Below are 18,767 nucleotides of genomic sequence, written 5' to 3'. Positions count from 1 at the left end.
GTAATTTAATATAAATATACTGGTAGAAGGATGTGCAAAGATTTTTCCTGAGTTAAGTAGATCAATGTCGGGGAAATAATATGCACGGTTCACGAAAATAAATACTCTGTAAAAGTGTGTTCGTGTATATTTGTAAAATGTATGCAGAGCAAGAATACATTTGTATGCATATATTTTGTTATGGTCTGTAAAGGTGGGAACACCCAGTGGAATTCCAGAGTGACTAGGAACATTCAATTCCAATCTAGCTGTTACAAATTGCGTTGAAGCCTTTGAGTCATTCACAAATTTTACAAATGTACATGATACACTTATCCATACACAAACGAATGTCTAATAGGTTCAGATGCAATCTGTATAGGATTTGTTAGAAAGTACAGCAATGAGTTAATTTGTTTCAAGATGGGTTTAGGAGGGGGTACCATCTGTGCAAAAGCATACTTTACTGGGAAAATTAGTACAAAGAAAAAGAAAACATAAGCTTCAAACTATAATCATATGAAATATGTGTATTGCCTACATTATGAACATGTGAAAACTATATATGTACATTACGACTTGCACACGTTCAGTGATGATTTAAGTGGGATCTTTTAAATGGAGCCTAAGTCATGTTACTAAGGGACTATGTAACTAGGAACCAGGAACCAGGACTAATACACATGGACTACAATCCTGTGTAGTGTGTGATACAATCCTAAATTGAACATTCTTTTACAAAGGTCTTAAAATAAACTAACAGGCATCGAGATATTTGATTAACAGTTTATAGACGGCCTATATCAAACAGTGGCATAGCTATCATAGAGGAACCAGATGCAGTGGCACTGGTTGCCAGAGGTTTGAGGAGCCGGGCAGCACAAGTAAACCAAACAGAATCTAGTATGAACGTTCAGGGAACTCAATTCAGGCCCTAGTATGCAGCGATAAAAAAGAGCATGAAATAGGAACAAAAAAGACAAAGTAATATGTTCAATTCTTGTACTGTTTCTTCTTTGAGAAATAAACCACATTTTGAAAGGCTCCAACCTTAATATTAAAATTAAGATTTTGTTTTTTGTAAAAAAAAAAGTGTATATTTCATAATATGTGTGTTTGTTTGATGTGTATTTGTTTCTGTATTTGTGCTTGTTGTTTTTCAGGTTCAAATCGTTCAGGCAAGGATCCCAGGCTTCCACAAGTGATTCAGTAGGTGACCACAGAAGTCAATAAGATAAGAACCACTCCCCTAGATTTTAAATCGCTGATAAACTTATGCACAACTGGAATACAAGAAAAGGATTTCAACCTTTCAAAGCACTCCCCTTATCAAGAGGGGCTGGAGGATAGTTCCAGATGTAAAGGAGTAAAAATGACTAGTGTGCAATAAAGGGGCAGATTGAAAATTCATCCAATGAGACGTTGTTTATGACATGTCCGTGAGAAGTACTGTGATGCAAAGTGGCGAAGACCAGATCTGTTCGCCTACATTTAAAACATTGTTTTTCCAGAGAATAAAAACTTAAGTTGGAAATTCTATGAGTTTGTGCATGAGCTGCAGGCAGCACAGCTTGGAAATAGAGAACAATGACTGCCTGTCCCTGTTTCCGAGCTCTTCTATCTGCAACTCTTACACTACCTTAAGCAATTTCTCAATTAAGTGTATGTGCTTTAGGTAGTGTATGTCTTAAAAACAGCCATACATCTATGCTCTGTATCTGTGCGCACCATCAAGATTCAACCCGAGATGTCTTACCTTAAATAAATAATTGACTGGATTACTCCAATAATTAAATAATTGGATTAATTCAAGACATTTTTGAAATGCTTCCCCAAAGAAATACATTACTGCCCACCTGATACTCCTGGAAAAATCTGATAAAAATTGCAAATGTATTCACCGTTTGCTGTTCATGTTGTCTTCACACTTTAGGAGCAAAGTGTGGCATTTTCGACGACGGTACATTAAACGGGTAGTAGCAAGAGCTTGCGAACCAATGAAGCAAAATGGCTGCCACTAATTGTGCACAGAGAGATGACCTACCTTAATGGAAGAGGATGCGTAGAGCAGGTCTTCGAGAGTGAAGTGGCAGCACTGATTCAGGTACTCTTGGCAAAACTCTTGGATGAGCTGTAGGTTGTACAGGCTGTCAGCCAAGGACATTGTCTCCTTCAAGCAGATATCTAACAGCAGACGGAAAAATAAACCAAGGGTCAAAAACGCTAAAATAGTACTACAGTACATAATATAAAATTCAGTTTATGAAAAGCTCCTTTGGTGTTTTTGGTTATATGTAGTGCACCCCTTCCACGCCAACGCACACTATTGAGGTGGCAAAAAAGCTACTGTTAAAGTTCGGAGGTATGTCTTTATCCTACAAATTTAGAAGCAAGTCATGCCTAAATTATGACCAAAGTACACAAACTCACAAACTACATTTTATAATACTAACATCACACAACGTGCATTTGTAAAGCTCATGTTCACCATGAAAAGTATCTTGGCGCTGAAATATTAGGTGTTTTGTTACGCAACTCAATGGTACTCATTTTGTTGACCTCAAAAGGATAAAAGGATGACTAGATCCGCCAGAATTCAAACCTACAACTCTGAGGACAAAGATCACTGAAGTGGAAGGATGTATTGGTTCTCTGAGCTCCAGACCTAGCTTAGGCATGGCAAACATTTAAGAAAACAACACGAAAAAGTATACATTAAAGCTGTAATGGGGTTCTGAAATGTGCATAAATCTGTGATGTAAAGGATTAAATGAAGCAAATGGTTTTACAACCTTCAGCCCTATCATAACTGCACTACGCTAGTGCACGATTACAGACACAGAGAACACAACTGAAAGGAAATGGTTAGGTCTTATATGTTTAGGTTACAGTGACTTAAGACATTGTGGAGATAATTTTACATTTTGTAATAGAAAAAGAAACAATAGTGGCGCATAACTGCAGTTTTAGCACACATTATATCAAATTAAAATCAGCATACTCAGCTACTGAGCCCCCTCTCAAATTAACATGTATTACTTTTATGCATATGTATAGGACTTCTGCTATTTCTAACCTTTGCCAGGACTCCCAACCCATGACCTTCAGTTAACAGAAAGTCATAGCGACAAGGTGAACTCGTGCAGCCGTCGTGTCCGCATAAATGCGATGGTGCCTTGCTCAATTAAGAGAAATTCTTACAGAGAGAAAGGTGTCACGCAGTTCAGCAATGCGCTGTAATGGTGTCAGTGGTTTGCTCATCAACACATCCAAAAATGACCACCGATTTGACCTTATGATCATCTAAAGGGAGGTTGGGATGAAGAAATTGCTGAACCGTAAATCTTTAGCCTAGCATTTTTGGCATTATTAGCGCCATTTTAACATTCTGGTCCAATTTACTATGCCTTTTAGGTGTCAGAAAACAGGTTTCACGAGAAAATGTGATGATATTCCTATGCAAAAATTACACCATTCATAAAAGTGAAATTTCATAAATGATGTGTGTCTATCAGTAATGTGCGCAATGCATATGCACACTTAAATTTCTAATACGATTAGAAATGTGGGGAGGTGTACAGAGGGGAGTGTTTGAGACACAGCGGAGAACAAACAATATTTCGAAAATAAAAAAGTGATTGATGTTCTAATGTCAACTATAGGTTTTGCTACTTAATCTGTCAAATATTACAAAGAGAATTTAAAATGGTTAATTTGAGCATGAAAAAGCAGCACTTAGGGACTCATTTATGAAAAGTGTTACATCGCTGCTTGAAATCAGCGATGCAACACTTTTCAGTGCGCCATCCTTGCTACACCATAGATGCACCCTATTTACTGTATGGCACTCCATGTCGCAAGGATTTACAGATACGTCCGTATTCCGGACATATCTGTAGGCGCAAAAGTGGCGCATTGCTAGGGTGGATCTGAAAACAGACGCAACTCCAGCAATGTGTCCTTTCACATGGGGCAAGATTTAAAGTGAAATTTATACTAAAAGGTTGTCCTGAAGAAGGCATCCACTGTGAAGAGTCCTGAAATTAAGCGCAGGTAAGAATTATATATATATATATATATATATATATATATATTTTTTTTTTTTTTTTTTTTTTTTTTTTTTTTTTTTTTTTTTTTTGGGGAACTTGCCAAATAAAGCATTCATGCTTTAAAAAAACTTTGTCCCTGGATTTTTGCTGGAGTGCTCTTCACTTTACACGTCTATACGTGTTGGTTGTTTCATATATATATATATATATATATATATATATATATATATATATATATATATATATATATATATATATATATATATATATATATATATATATATATATCCCATCAAAAGAGTTGCCTCCAAAGAAGAAACCTCACGCAGGTATGTATTGCTCATAACTTTATTCACGATTGCTGCAGCAGACAGAGTTCAACCAGGAAAACAGCAGTGTTGAAAGCCTAACGCCTTTCATGATTATATCACTTCTTCAGAGGCTCGGTACACTGACATCAGTGGGTGTGGCCGCTCGCACGGCCTTCTGGAATCTGTAGTCTGGCACAATTAAACTACAGTGAGCTGGCGCGGGATACAGTCCATATTTAAAACAAGTATTACCACAGTGGGTTGTTTTGCTGTGCTGCCTCTTGAAATGCTGCACTTCACTGCAACCATGATCGAGCACCTGGCCCACTTTGCTCACGTCTGTTTGGCATCGCAGGGGTCCGTAGTGACACAGCGGGTCTCCTCCACGGCTAGGCACAGCCGTTATAATCCCATCAAAAGAGTTGCCTCCAAAGAAGAAACCTCACGCAGGTATCTCCACCCCAGACAATAACTTAACTCCAGGGCACAAACAGGCACGGACCACAAATATTCAGTGGCAGATTAAGTGTTTATTGTAAACAGTCCGTCATTACATGTTTCGGCCTTTGCATATATATGTGACAATTGAAACAGTGTATTTTTCTAATTAGAAGAATATTACGAAGGTTGGTTTCTTTGCACTTAAATTATGAATATAGTAAAATGTTTGCCATGTCTGGTAAAAGTCCTGTTCACAAGAAAATCATTATTCTTTTATTAATAGACTCAGCTGCCTCGTCATCTCCTCCAAACGGGTTCCCATGGGTTGCATGTGGGATGCAGAGCTATATCTCCAGAGACGGGTAAGGTGTACATGTCTGTATCTGCCCTTTCCAATGCTGGCTCAGAGGTAAAGAGGGAAAATGCTGACACTCCAGTCACCAAATGGCTGTTCTGCGGGGTGATGAAACAAGCATTTGCAATGCAATAGGTCTCGCATTTGCGGGTCTTTCAGCTAATGTCTTTGTAAATATAAAAGCTGGTGCTGTGCTGCAACATAAAGCGCAGCGCCTGTGTTGTAAATATAAAAGTTGGCGCCGTGCTGAAACCTAAAGCTCGGCGCCATTGCACATATAAGTTACGCGCATGTCGACCTGTGAAGCAGGCGCCGTGCTAATAGAAGAAATAATAATAACAGCGGGCGCCGTGCTAAAACATGAAACGCGGCGCCCGTGCATTGTAATGTTATATTGCATTTGTAAATGTTATGTTATGTTATGTTATGTTATATTGCATTTGTAAAGCGCGCAGTTACTCAAGAGTGTCCCGGCGCTGAGCACAACTGGGGAACCCATCCTGGCTTTCCCTGTGAGGTGATCCCTACTGGGAATCTCCAAGGTGAAGACAAGCATCCCCGGCGCTAATGGGGCCGTAAGTGGAGATTAAGCAAGCTATTGCCCAGAGTTGCTGAGTGGGATCCATGATTAGAGAAGGCACCGAGAGAATTATCGTGTCCGCTGACCTTGGCCCAAGACCCTGCCGCGTCGGGAATCGAACCGTGGTCCCGGGCCGACTTCTGCTTACGGGTCTGCTGCCTCTAACCAGTGAGCCACACCAATCCACTAATAGGTCTCACATTTGCAAGACTTTCAGCTATTGCCTTTGTAAATATAAAAATGGGCGCCGTGCTGCAACATAGAGCGCGGCGCCCATGTTGTAAATATGAAAGCTGCGCCACACTGAAACCTCAAGTGCACCGCCCATTCACATTAAAGTTACGTGCATGGTAGCCCATTGAGCGGGCGCCATGCTAATAAAAAAGTAATAATAAGAAAAGCGGGCGCTGTGCTAAAGCATGAAGCGCGACACCGGTGCATATTTAAGTTAGCTAAATTAGTGTAGGGGAGCTGGATGGGGTCAGATGGGGAAAGACTCAGGATGGGGGCTGTGACATGGGAGAGGAGTTGGGATGAGGGAGTGGAGGACTAAGATCGAGTTGGCCGAGCCGCGCAGAAGAAAGGCGCGGCCGCCATTGTTCAAGTTGAAAAACGGCGGCATGCCACGCTGCTTTAAAAAATATATATGTGTGAAGATCGAGTTCAGCGAGCCGCGCAAAAGAAAAGAAAGGCGCGGCCAACATTGTTGAAGCATGCATTTGTTCAGGGAATGAGACCTTACACCCGCCATCACCTGCTCTAACAGTACGTCAATGTGAGAGACTCACTTTGTTTTCTTCTAACGCTGGTTCCCGCCATAGCGCCTTTTGCCTCTCAGCTTTAATTTTATTTTATTTTTTCCGCATATTTATATAGCGTGAACTCGACCCGAAGGTATTGGAGCGCTTTACATAGCACCGTATTTACATTACACATTCAGGCACGGGGAGATTAAATGATTTGCCCATAATCACAGGATGTGGATGAGACCTCGAGGCTCGAACCCTGGTTTCCTGCACCAGAGGCGGCAGCGCAGCCGACGGACAGTGCAGGTGTTTAATTGAGCACTGCATGTCGCGCTGAACACCATGCATCATCGCAGAGGATGTGTGATGGGGAAAGAAGCAAGGTAAACTCGTGAAGGATTTCTATCATATTACTAAATTGACAAGAGTACTTGGCCAAATAATGAAACGTAGACAACATTGAGAGAGGTAGAATCAATGCATTATTTAACTCGTTTTTGTTGATTTGGTAGAATATAATTAATTCATTTATGCATACGTTTTGTAAAGTGCAGATGCACCCACAACATGCTTCAAAGTGCTCGTGGAGACTGCGGAGTAAAAATAGGAGAAACATTAGAAAGAGAACTTTGGCTAATTGAAGTGTCAGGGTTTTTTGGAATAGGTGGGTTGTCCGATGTTTGCACAATATCCAGAAGCTAACCCCACACGTAGGAGCTTGGACAATAGGTTCTCAAGGTGGTTATACAAAATGGGGGACTTTCTAACAGCTGTTTGCATCAGTGACAAAGGTCGTTGGCAGGACAATGTTAGGCCTCTGGTTGGATTGTAAGGGAGGCATAGTGTAGAAAGGTTGTCAGGCTAATTCTTATGTTATTTCCTATGAACCAGACAGAGAGTTTTTAATCCAGTCCTTCATTCGACTGGCAACCAGTGAAGTGGTATCAATGCAGGCAACACTTTGATCCTACAAGCGAGACATGCTTCCAAAAGCAGCCAGACAGCAAAGATTTCAGGTCTTTGAGATTTTCTCGCCGTATGTCAAGACAGACCGCCAAATGGTGCAGAGCTCCAGGACACTCATGAAGTAACAGTGCGCTTTACAAATGCCCGTTCATTCATAAATCATTAATTTAATGAATGCTTTAAAAGGCCATCATGAGGACAATACTGATGACTGAACAGTTTCCATGCAGGCAAGAGAGGTGAAAGAACCCACTCTAGGTCATATTGTTGACCTGTGTGGTGAAGGAGAAATCTGTGTCACACATGACTCCACGATTTCAGACCAAACTTGTAGAAATTAGCAGAACACCAAAAGCGGGGTATACGTTGCTTATCCTGTTCCAGTGGCGTAGCTAGGGGGGGCAGTGGGGGCAGTCCCTCCCTGGCGGCTCTATTTTGGGGGCGGCGGCCAGTGTTCCCAGTTTGGGCTATTTCCTGCACAAATGGGTGACATTTTTCCCATTCGTGCGGGAAAAACCCATACTTGGCGGGTGGCTTTATTTTGGGCAGATATTTGTCCCATTGTGTGCAAATTTAAGGCTGGGCCGGCGCAGACAATCATTACTAAGTGGCACACAGGCAGCGGGGATTGGCTGGCTGAATGAGGTGAAAGCACGCTGCATAGCTTATGCAGTAAGTTTGACAGGGCATCCTGCTGTCCCGCCCCCGGAGTGACTACTGGTCCAATGTGGTCACGAGGGGCAGGCTCGGTAGTAGATTTTTGCTTTTTTGATTGGCCCGGCTGTGGTCTGGGCAGGGCCTCGAGGGACTTTCACTTCTTGCCACGCGCGGGAGGATCGATTCAACTGTGGAAGACTGGAAGTGGAAATTAAGCGAATGCTATAATGGATCTGTGGGCCCCCTGGAATTGCTGCCGCCCACCGTAGTTTGGCTGTTCTCCGTGACCTCAACATACATGCTGCTTCCTGCTGCCCTATCGTTTGAATGGAGGTGTCTGGTGATGCTGAGAGCAGAGCTGCTGGGTGTCTTTAAAAGGTGCATACACTGCAGATCTCTAAAATTAAGACAGTGGTGCCACCACTCAGAGCATCTCGCCATAGACTTAATCCTGATGTCCAGGACCACAGCAACTGTCTGCAGTCAGTGTGGCTCATGGGCACTTAAGGCAGCAGGCTGCTGCAGCACAGAGTTGTAAGATTCTGAGGTCGCAGGTAAGCCAAATAACTTGCTGCTGTTGATGCTCCTGCTGACAGGGCCGAGTTTTATCTACAGGCAGTTTTGATTCACCAGCCACACTGAAGTTAAGTTTCCTTGTGTGTCCAGATGTTTTCAGGAAATGGTAAAAATTTCATGATAACACAAGTAAAAATTGTTCCTGCTGAAGGAAGATCAGCATATTGTCTACTTGCAGATATCACTGTTCATGAATCTCACTGATCATGAAGTAGCGCATAGGGTTAATGTGCCTGCTGCAAAGAACGTGTACCATGCAGTTCACTAAACTGCATTTTATGTGTCTATCTGAGTGAGTTCCTGCATTTAGTCACAGAGCTCCTTGGGTTACTTGCAGTTCATAAGTTACAATCCCAATAGCACAATTACATATGAACTCCCATCAAGGAGCTGCATTCAAACTGCATAGTATGATAAAACGTTATTTTTCCCTCCAGTCTTTAATTATCCTAATGTTGTTAAAGGGTTTTTTTGGGGTGGAAATACATTCTTTTTATGGTACAGCCAACCACTAAGGTATGTTTTAAATCCTGAGCCTGTACTTCCCCGGATCAAACACTTTAAAAATATACTGCTTACTTGTATGGATGGCATGAGATTCCTACAACTTGTAATCCTCACTGTTATATGGATCATTTCCCGTAGACTGATTTACACACATACAATTTGTTGTCTCTGTATAATGTATGTATGATGTAAAGTGCTCTGACACCCTACACTGGTATGAGGAGCTCATTAAAAACAATGGAACACATGAAAGAGAGAGGTTAGTACCCTTCTATTTCAGACACTTTGCAGTAGTTTCAAGACCTTAGTTTCTCGGTGCTCATATGGGTGTAACTTCTGATATTTATCTTTCTCTGTGGACTGCATTACTTTATTTTACTCGCAAGACAGTTCCACTCCTAAGTGTCACACATTTGGCCATTGAATGTCACTCATAGTCACACTGAAACTATGAAAACTCCACACATAAGCAATCTCAAACCTTGGCAGCTATGCCCTATATAATATGCATTACTGACCTTCAAGGCCAAGAAACATTTGAGAGGATTGTACCTCCTGCTAAACACCTTTCAGAAACAACCCTATGTCACAGCTGCATAATAGCCCATGCTTCACAACAGTTCCATGATGTACATGTTTGGATTTGTGTGACTGGGTGAATTGGAGCCAGTGGACGGACGTGGCTGCCACGCATTGGCACACATGCTGAGATAGGGGAGCAGTTGAGACTCGGACCGATGTGTGGGAAGGGGACACATTGCATTGGGTGTGTTGAATGCTGTGGTGAGCAGGATTTGAGGGTGGCTGCGCCCACTTGTGGAATTGTTCTGTGCTGGTGGTGGAGTGGGACACAGGCCATTCGGCACATGGGTCGGGCGGTGAGAGATGGGCCCAGACTGTGGCGGGGTGTGGGAGTCCCTGGCACGGATCTCGATTGCCTTGGGCCTATAACGTGGATTCATTGGAGTGAGCTGACTCGCGGACTCTGGCCGCCGCGGTGAGCATGTGCGTGATGGCATGGTGGATGGGCGGACCTTGGGAGAGCCAGTGGGACGCTCGTGCACATCACAGTCAGGCAGACTGACGGATATGTTTGGAGGTATTTGGAAGAATCACACCGGTATGGTTGGGCGAGTGGCCCCGGGGTGCTGCGCGCGGCTCTCTGTGGCTGCGAGTTTAGATGGTTGGCACTTGCTTGCACTGGTTGGTGGACCGGTGTGGAGCTGGCATTCCGGTGATACATGTGAGAAATATTTGTGCCCGAGGTTTGACAGTGGGGTGAGATTCGAAATTCGAGACTTGGCCTCGCACGGTCACGGGGCTGCGGATGCCATGGGCGGCAGTCTGTGGGATGGCCCCGGGCGCCACGGACTCTAGCTACGCCTCTGTCTGTGACAGAGTACCTGCACTTCTATTTTTACATTTCAAGCACTGGCTGCGGGGCGGGACGGGGGAGGGGCAGGGTGGGGGGTAGTACACTCTGGCTTACGGCCGAACCGAGTTAAGTAAATAAATAAGACGATTTATATTGCACGCACTGCATCGTCGATTTGGCGTTGCAGCGCGCGCAATGTAAATTGTTTTATTCATTTAATTATTTACTTAACTCCGTTCGGCCGTATGCCGGAGTTAACTACCCCCCACCCTCCCCCTCCTCCGCCCGCCCCACAGCAATCCCTCGAGGAGCTGCCACTGCTTTTAAATAAAAACAGTCCTGATGATACAGGGAAAAACCGCCAAATATCACGTGTGCCTTTCCTATTAAAGGTACTAGAAAAGGCTGCAGCTCTTCAGCTACAGGTTGTGGTGTCATGAACCTCCATTTTGGCAGCTTAAGAGGGGAAGTCACTACACCGGATGGCCTCGTTTGTAATATAGGGCCCACTGAACGTCTCTTCTACGTGCCCCTCCACTCTTCTGGTTGCAGTCTGCAGGGAAGGGCAGCTAAAGTGAGCCAAGAGACAAAAATCATGAAAACATCTGAGAAGGACATATAGCTGGCAGCACATAGAGCTACGGGGAAGAGAAAGGTAAGAAAAAAATAATGTAAAGAAAGAAAGGTGGTAGAATAAAACTGAGAAAGAAGAAGGGAGAAGGAGAAAGGTAGAAAATACAGAAGAAATATAAGTTAAAAAGAAACATGGAATGAATGTAGCGTGAAAAGAACAAAGGAAGGAATGGCATAAAGCTGGATGGATGGAAGGATGAAATGATGGATGGGTGGGAAGGGTAAAAGGATCAATTGAAAGGATGAAAGAAAGGGTGAAAGAATATATGGATTGGTGGATGGCAGGATTAACAGAAATGTGAAAGGGTGTATGAATGGATGGAACAGTGAAAGAATGGATATCGATGTGTGAAAGAAATGATCAATGGATGTATGAATGCATGGATGGATGGATAGAAAGTTGAAGGGATGGATGGATGAAGGATGGAAGGATGGAAAGGTGAAAGAATGGATGGAAGGGAGGGAGGGAGGATGAAAAGATAGAAGATAGATGGCTAGATGTAAGTGGACTTGTCTAGGAAGGGATTAGTTCAATTGCTTTGCTCATTCGGTGTACTTAACAGTTTGGTTCAAAGTGGGCGCATTTTTATTTTCCGGCTACTCCCTCGGCTACAGGTACATCTATACAGCATCAACATTCCAAGGGATTGACAGTCAGGTTTCCATCCCAACCAACACTTGAAATCACACTGTTGGGTAAGCAAACAAATCAACTTGTTTTTTCTAGATACAGGAGACTGGGTGATCCTAATGCTGCCATCATTACCTTAAGCACCAGACTCTACTGAATGAAACAGAAGTGGTGTCAGAAGAAACTTGCAGACAATTCTATACTCTTCTGAATAAAACAAGGCTAATATCTAGTGGAAGAGTTGGAGCCAGTGGAACAAATAATAATATGCAGAGTTCAGCAGGACTCTTGCTTCTCTACCTATCCTCTTTATTGTGCATGATAAACCAAACTATGGGGCTCATTACGATGGCGGATGGACTGGCTCCGTCCGTCATGGTGGTGTAAATCAGGACCGTCCGCCATGCATGCGGCAGTCCTGCATACCCCATTATGATGGGACCGCCACCGCGGCGGTCTTGTTGCGCACCCTTAACATTGCGGCGGTGGCTGCTGACAGCAGCACAGCCACGATGTGAAATAGAGCATGTTGTGCATTTCACTGCACTACGTGGCAGGCACTACACTGTGCCTGCCACTTGGTGCAGTGGAATGTTGGGGGGTACCATGGGTACCCCCCCAGTGTACGCTCACCTCCCCCCAACACAAGGGGGGCTCGCAACGGGCCCCCAAAAGCAAACTCTTCCTGCCTTTCAACGGCGGTTGCACCCCCGCGGAAAGGCTGGCTGGAGACCTCATCATAATTTGGCGGACGGTGCTTGCCAGGCATCGCCACCATTTTGTGGATGCAGACCGCTCCACCGGGCAATCGTAACGATTGCCTGTGGCGGTTCCGTGGCAAAAGGGCTTTGCCTCCGCCGCGGTCGCGGTCTGAATCCCACCGCCAACGTAATATAGCGGTGGGAGGGGGGTGGCGGTCCTACCACCATCATAATGAGCCCCTATATCCTTAAATGACTAGGAATGATTCCACAACTGCACTGATGATACCCAGGTGACCTCAGTTAGCCTAATGACATAAAAAAAAGTTAAGGACTGTGCAGAAAGAACTTTCAGCCCAATTCAGTGGGGGCTAATTGTATTTACCTCAATCAGGTAAAAATTGAGTTTTTATATTACACGCTCCCTAAAAATGCAAGTCAAGTGCTCATCCTACTCTGTTGGGTCTACAATTATTTAGCTCAAGAAGGAAGATGTAGGAGTTACAGCCAATGAAAATGTATCAAATATGGATACATCAATACAATCATATCATCCTCCTCCATCTACCACCCAAACTATGGAAAGATCAAGAAATCTACACGAATAACCTCAAAGAGATGCAATTGCTAAGACAATAATTGGAGCTAAAATCAACTATGGTCATTCCCTTCTTCTAGCGACCACTGCCCCTAACAAAGACCCGTTGCAGGTCATACAAAATATAATAGCAAGGGTGGTTAAAGGAACTTAGCTAGATACCGTATGACCACACGTCTTAGTGATATGCACAGCTTCCAGTCAAGTTCATAATTATTTTTGTTTTTTTAATAATTCTTTTTATTGAAAAGAAGGCATGTTACAAAAGTATGGCAATATTAGGCAAACTATCATGAACAGTTACATGGTGAATGGTTCCCATGATTACACTTGTTACCGCACAGGTGCAGAATATTCATCATACAATGTCAAATCCCACCAATAATGTCTTCTCTAATTCTTGGTGGTGCACAAATCTCCCCCCTGTAGACATTTCACTGTCCCCAAATTTGTGTCCATTTATTCGGGCACCCCCTGGCTTCATATATGGATTTTTCCATCACCATACACCAATCCATATCGTTGGCCCAGTCTGATGTTTTCGGGCGATTCTGAGCTCTCCACAGACGTGCAATATTTCTTTTAGCAACCATAAGTCCCAGTGTGACCCATTATCATAAACTTTGCCACATAAATCTTCGTTCTGAAATGCCGCAAGACACCTGAAACACTGGCTTTAAAATTATAAACAAGCCAGGGACAGATATGCCCAGACATGGTTCCTGTGGAACCAGCCTATACCTGACTGATGAGCCCTAACAAGGGTAAAGCCGGTCTTGTATTGCTTGTGGTCCAGTTCAGGAGGACCTGGTCTGGCAGTTCAGGCTGGATTGTTCCTATTGGAGCAGGGTCAAGACTGATTTACATATGGCTGGGTCCAAAGAGAGATGGGAAGGTGGGCAAATTAACCATAGGCTGGGGTTTAACCCCAAGTAATTACCAGTGGCTGAGATTAATTCAAGCAATCCAACCATCACTTCTTTGTATACAGGTAAGGTACTCCACCCATTATCCACCTCATTACAACTAGGTTGAGTGTTTTCCCAGGTAGGTTTCAAGTTCTGGAATGAATTCACAGCATATTAGACTACAAAGTGAGTTTCCTCAGTTTAAGAAAACCCTGAAGATATATCTATTCTGATCTGACTAGCCTTCTGCTTTTTATTGCCATCTAGGGCTTGGATGTTGAAGGACCTATTAAGCTCTACACATCTGTTAACATATTGCCATCTCCTCGCCAACTTCCATTTTAATTTCATTACAGATTCAGGCACAGGGTAGCATAAAACCTCATTCTGAAAAAAGAAGCTTTTAGTACTCGCACTGCAATTCACATAACAATTCTTGTTATAAATAAGTAACAGCGAAGAACTATCATTTACCTTGATGGTGGGATGGCTTAGTTTATATTATGGTTTTGGATTCCAAATGCCCACAAAGCATATTTGTGGGCATTACTCAGAAGGGAATTGTGTGATGGGTTAGCCAGGTCACACAATTATGTACAGAATGTCCAATTTGCTCTAACACAGTTAGGCTTAACTTACAAATAACTTTGGACATCAGAAGCAATGCCCAAAAGAAATACAACTAAATTTACCAATGAGTGCATCTGTACTCTATTTAATAAATGTGTTTTTCTGTCTGATATTATTTCAACTGAGAAATGGTATTTCTTGAATATGTGGTGAGCATATAATGCAAGGAAGAAGAGTGAAACATTGATATAAATTATGCACACTTCGCAATTATGGATTGCAACAGAGTGTTTAATTTGTTTAGATCATTGGGCAACAATTATGTGATTTATATTGTAGGAATATTTTATAGTGGCATTTATAAAGGATGTTTTGTAGCCTGATTGACAGTCCTGTCAAAACTAGTGAAGATTTATAGACATCAATCACCTCATATAATTTTTAATCTGAATTTGAGCATCTGTTTTAGAATTAACAATTTAGAATTACGTGTCTTAACAGTAATATCTTCAGACGGTTTGAAGTGTTCTATTTTGCCGTTTTGCAGATTTCTGCATGAGATTAAAAAAAGCTGCAATGGTTGCTATGATCCTCATGGAACAAATAAGAGAATGTCAGTGAAGCAGAATTGCTATGCAAGGCACAACTCCTATAGATATCTTTCTAAGAGACAATGCTTCTTCCTGCTGAAGACATAAAAGCAGCAAGAGCAGTCTTATTTGCATAGTATTATTACAATATTTTCCTACAACTTTCTTGGCATCCAAAGAATACTTTGTTTGAGCAGCCAGACTGGAAATATTGTCTACAAAATATTGGGATTAGCGCTGAAGTGAGAAACACAACACGAGAAACAAAAATCAATTACATTCAAACAAAAACAGGGCAAAGCAAGTATATGTCAAGAGCAGGTCCTCTTGGTGTCAGGAAGTATGCCTTCTTTGGACATGCGAACGACCTACTATTTCAGGAAAAAACGGCAGATGCCAGATTGTGACTGGGAATCTAGTACAGCTCCAGCAAATCATACCAGAAAACCCTGGAGAAGGCAGAGAATTCACGGAGTCCAGTGAACTAGAAATCAAACAGATAAAATTGCTAACCAACTGGACTCAAACTGAATTGCCTTTTTATAGTGCAAAACAGATGCGATGAAATCCATAAAAGGTTTGACCATCTTGGACTGGGAAACATAATTTTAATATAAACATTGAAAATAATGAAAACGATATTATTTCTATGCCCAAGAACTACAGAATAAGAAGTGTAGGATATACACAGTTAGTATACAGTGTTTCATAAAAAATGCCAGTATAAGAAGACATCCTCCTGCTTTTGGCGTTGACGAGACACCAATACACAGAAGGAGGTCGCCCCACAATATTTTGTGCATCTCTGAATGAGCCATGGTAGGTGAGAAAGGAGAATGGTAGCCAAGGACTCCGCTGTGTCCTGGGCGCAAAATAGCCCCGGAGAAGATAATACACAAGAGCAAGCTCACGCGAGCCTGAGAACACCACAGGAGCAGTGCCTGAGTACCATGGGGCAAAGGTAATGATGAATTCCTTATACTCTGCCCCCGCTGAGACGCTCCTGGTTTACGGGGAAATTATGAATAGAACTGGTTACCCAAAAGGGAGGCATGAACCTGATCTGCTACTTCCCAGGAATTACCTCAACGATTATAATCTTTCCAATCAATAATGATTTGAAGCTTCCCTGTAAAGTATCAGGAGTCATGGATCTTCTGAATTTCAAACTCAGGTAGCCCATCAATAAGTATGGGAGCTGGTCTCTTTATAATGTGAGTACCTCTATGACAGAGATATGGTTTCAATGAGAAACATGAAAGGATGGAAGAACCCTCCAGAAAAGGCGAAGCTTGAGTCGTACTGTGACAAAATTAATAATCTTAAAAATTTCAAAAAGGTCAAAAAACCTAGGAGCCCTAACTTTTATAATAATAAAAACAAATAAAAAAAATAAAAAAAACCTGGGAGCAAATTTAGACCTGCAAATAGAGCAAGGTAGATTAATAGAGGACAATCAAACTCATACCCTATCTAATAAGTAGGAGCTGGTTGCCAGTGCAGATTGATTTATAATCTCTGTTTAGATTAAGCAGCCTCCAATTTTTTATATATTCTCTCTGACCTTCTTTAACCTTTCTAATACATTTTGAACTGTAAGTACAGAATCTTCAGTTTCTAATGAATCTGAAAATGTTGAAGGATGGAGTCCTAGTAAGGCACAGAAGGGAGAGTAAACGCTGGAGGCATGAATTGGGGTATTGTAGACAAACTCTGCTGCAAGTAAGAGATATTTACAATTGTGTTGGGTAGGAGAAATATAACACCTTAAATATTCTTAAAGAGTTTGATATAATCTTTAAGTTTGTCTTTTAGCTTGAGGGTGGAAGCCAGATCGTAGTACCCTTTAGAAGCCAAGTTTAAGACATGTGGATTTCCAAACTTTTGAGATGTAGCGAGGTCCATGATAAGAAATGATTTTTAAAGGTAGCCTGTGGAGTTAAAATATTTCAGAATAGAAAATCTCTGCTGTTTCAAACACAGTTGGCAATTTAATAAGCGCAGAAAAATTATCTATCTTGGAATATGAATCTACTGTAACCATTATTGTAGTGAAATTCTCCAATGGAGGCAAATCTACGATAACATCAGTAGACATGACTACTAGGGGTTGGAGGGAATTTCAGATGTCAATAATAATTCTGTTTTTCTTTGACCTACAGATTTATTGTTAGCACAGAATTCACAGGAGTTAATAAATCTTGTGACATCCCAGTGAAGAGAAGGCCACCAGAAATCCCTTCTGATCAGATCTTCAGTGGTTTGTTGACTTCTCTGTCCAGAGATTAATGAATTATGAAGTTATAGAAATCAAAAAGCGTAGGTCCTGACAGATCGACTAGAAAATGTGGAAGAGGTTACAGAAATTATGTTTTTTGGAGCAGTGATTTTCTCAATAATTCGGGAATCGTCGGATTCAGGATACCGTCAGACAGTGACTCAGCGATAACATTTTCAGAGCCGTGAATATAGATAAGAAAAAATAAATTGTTGAAAAAAGAATGCCCAGCAGACTTGCCTATTATTACGACACTCCGCCTGTTGGCAAACTTAAATATTTCTGTGGTCGGTGTGGAGAGTTACTCAAATTAGGCTCCCAGCAAAAGCATCTCCATTTGATAAATGTTGCCTTTATAGCCAGAAGTTCTTTCTCCAAAACAGAATAGTTTCTTTCTGCACAGAGAAGTTTTTGAGAAGAACGGAAATATATATTCTTCTCCATCTTGACGGAGCTGAATCACGACTGCTTCTATAGATAGATCTGCGACATCAGTCTAAAAAATGAAGGGCTTGGAGGCATTACGTTGTTGTAATATGGGAGATGGAATGAACTCTTTCTTAAGCCTTTCAAAGGCTAGGGTGACACTATAACTTCATTTTCATCTGGAGCAGATAGATGATCGGAGGAACAGTTTGGAGAAATTCTTGATGCATTTCCTGTAGTAATTTGCTAGGCCTAGAAAGTTCTGTATTTCTTTAATTGAAGTCGGTGTAGGCCAATCTAGAATGGCTTGAATCTTCTGAGTGTCTATAGCTATTTTCCAGAGGAAAGAACAAATCCCAAACAGTCTACAGAATCATTTCTAAACGGACACTTTTTGGGTTTAGCTAACAATTTGTTTCCTTCAAACACTGCAGGACTTGCTTGACATGAGACAGATGATCTGCTGAGTCAGTAGAAAATACAAGGATTTTGTCTAAGTAGATGGCTATGGTCTGAAGGATCAAGTCTGAAAAGACGTTGTTTATAAAACGCTGGAAAACAACAGGGGCATTAGAGGTCAAACAGCTTCACGTGATAAAGGGTGTTCTGAGTGCTGTTTTTCAATCATGACTTGATCAGATCCAGATCACATGATAGGTTCCGCTCAAATTTGATTTTCTGAATACTTTAGCCCCATGTTATGCGGCAAAGGTAAGAATGAATTACTTATAGTATCTCACTAACCTATGTCACAGAATCATAGCTAAAATAAAAGCAACCCACTACACCACAAACCTAATCAAATTTGTGTCTACTGACTCAACCAGGGCTACTTTAAGTTTAAAAAATTGGCAACTAGTCTCCAAGACTTGTTGCTGGTAATGATTTTT

General features: G+C 41.9%; 1 protein-coding gene across 5 annotated transcripts in view; it reads right to left on the bottom strand.

Moving 5' to 3' along the window:
* CAMSAP2 (calmodulin regulated spectrin associated protein family member 2) overlaps positions 1-18,767 on the bottom strand; it is a 523,611-nt gene that overhangs the window by 160,486 nt on the left and 344,358 nt on the right. For all 5 annotated transcript variants that reach the window (XM_085601471.1, XM_085601473.1, XM_085601474.1 and 2 more), the window contains one exon: positions 2,024-2,163. In XM_085601471.1, coding sequence (XP_085457597.1) covers positions 2,024-2,163 — 140 coding nt within the window. The remainder of the gene's footprint in view (positions 1-2,023; positions 2,164-18,767) is intronic.

Source organism: Triturus cristatus, chromosome 4_2 (assembly GCF_964204655.1).
Source record: "Triturus cristatus chromosome 4_2, aTriCri1.1, whole genome shotgun sequence".
In the NCBI taxonomy this organism is placed as follows: Eukaryota; Metazoa; Chordata; class Amphibia; order Caudata; family Salamandridae; genus Triturus; species Triturus cristatus.
This window is presented reverse-complemented; position numbering and strand designations above follow the sequence as displayed.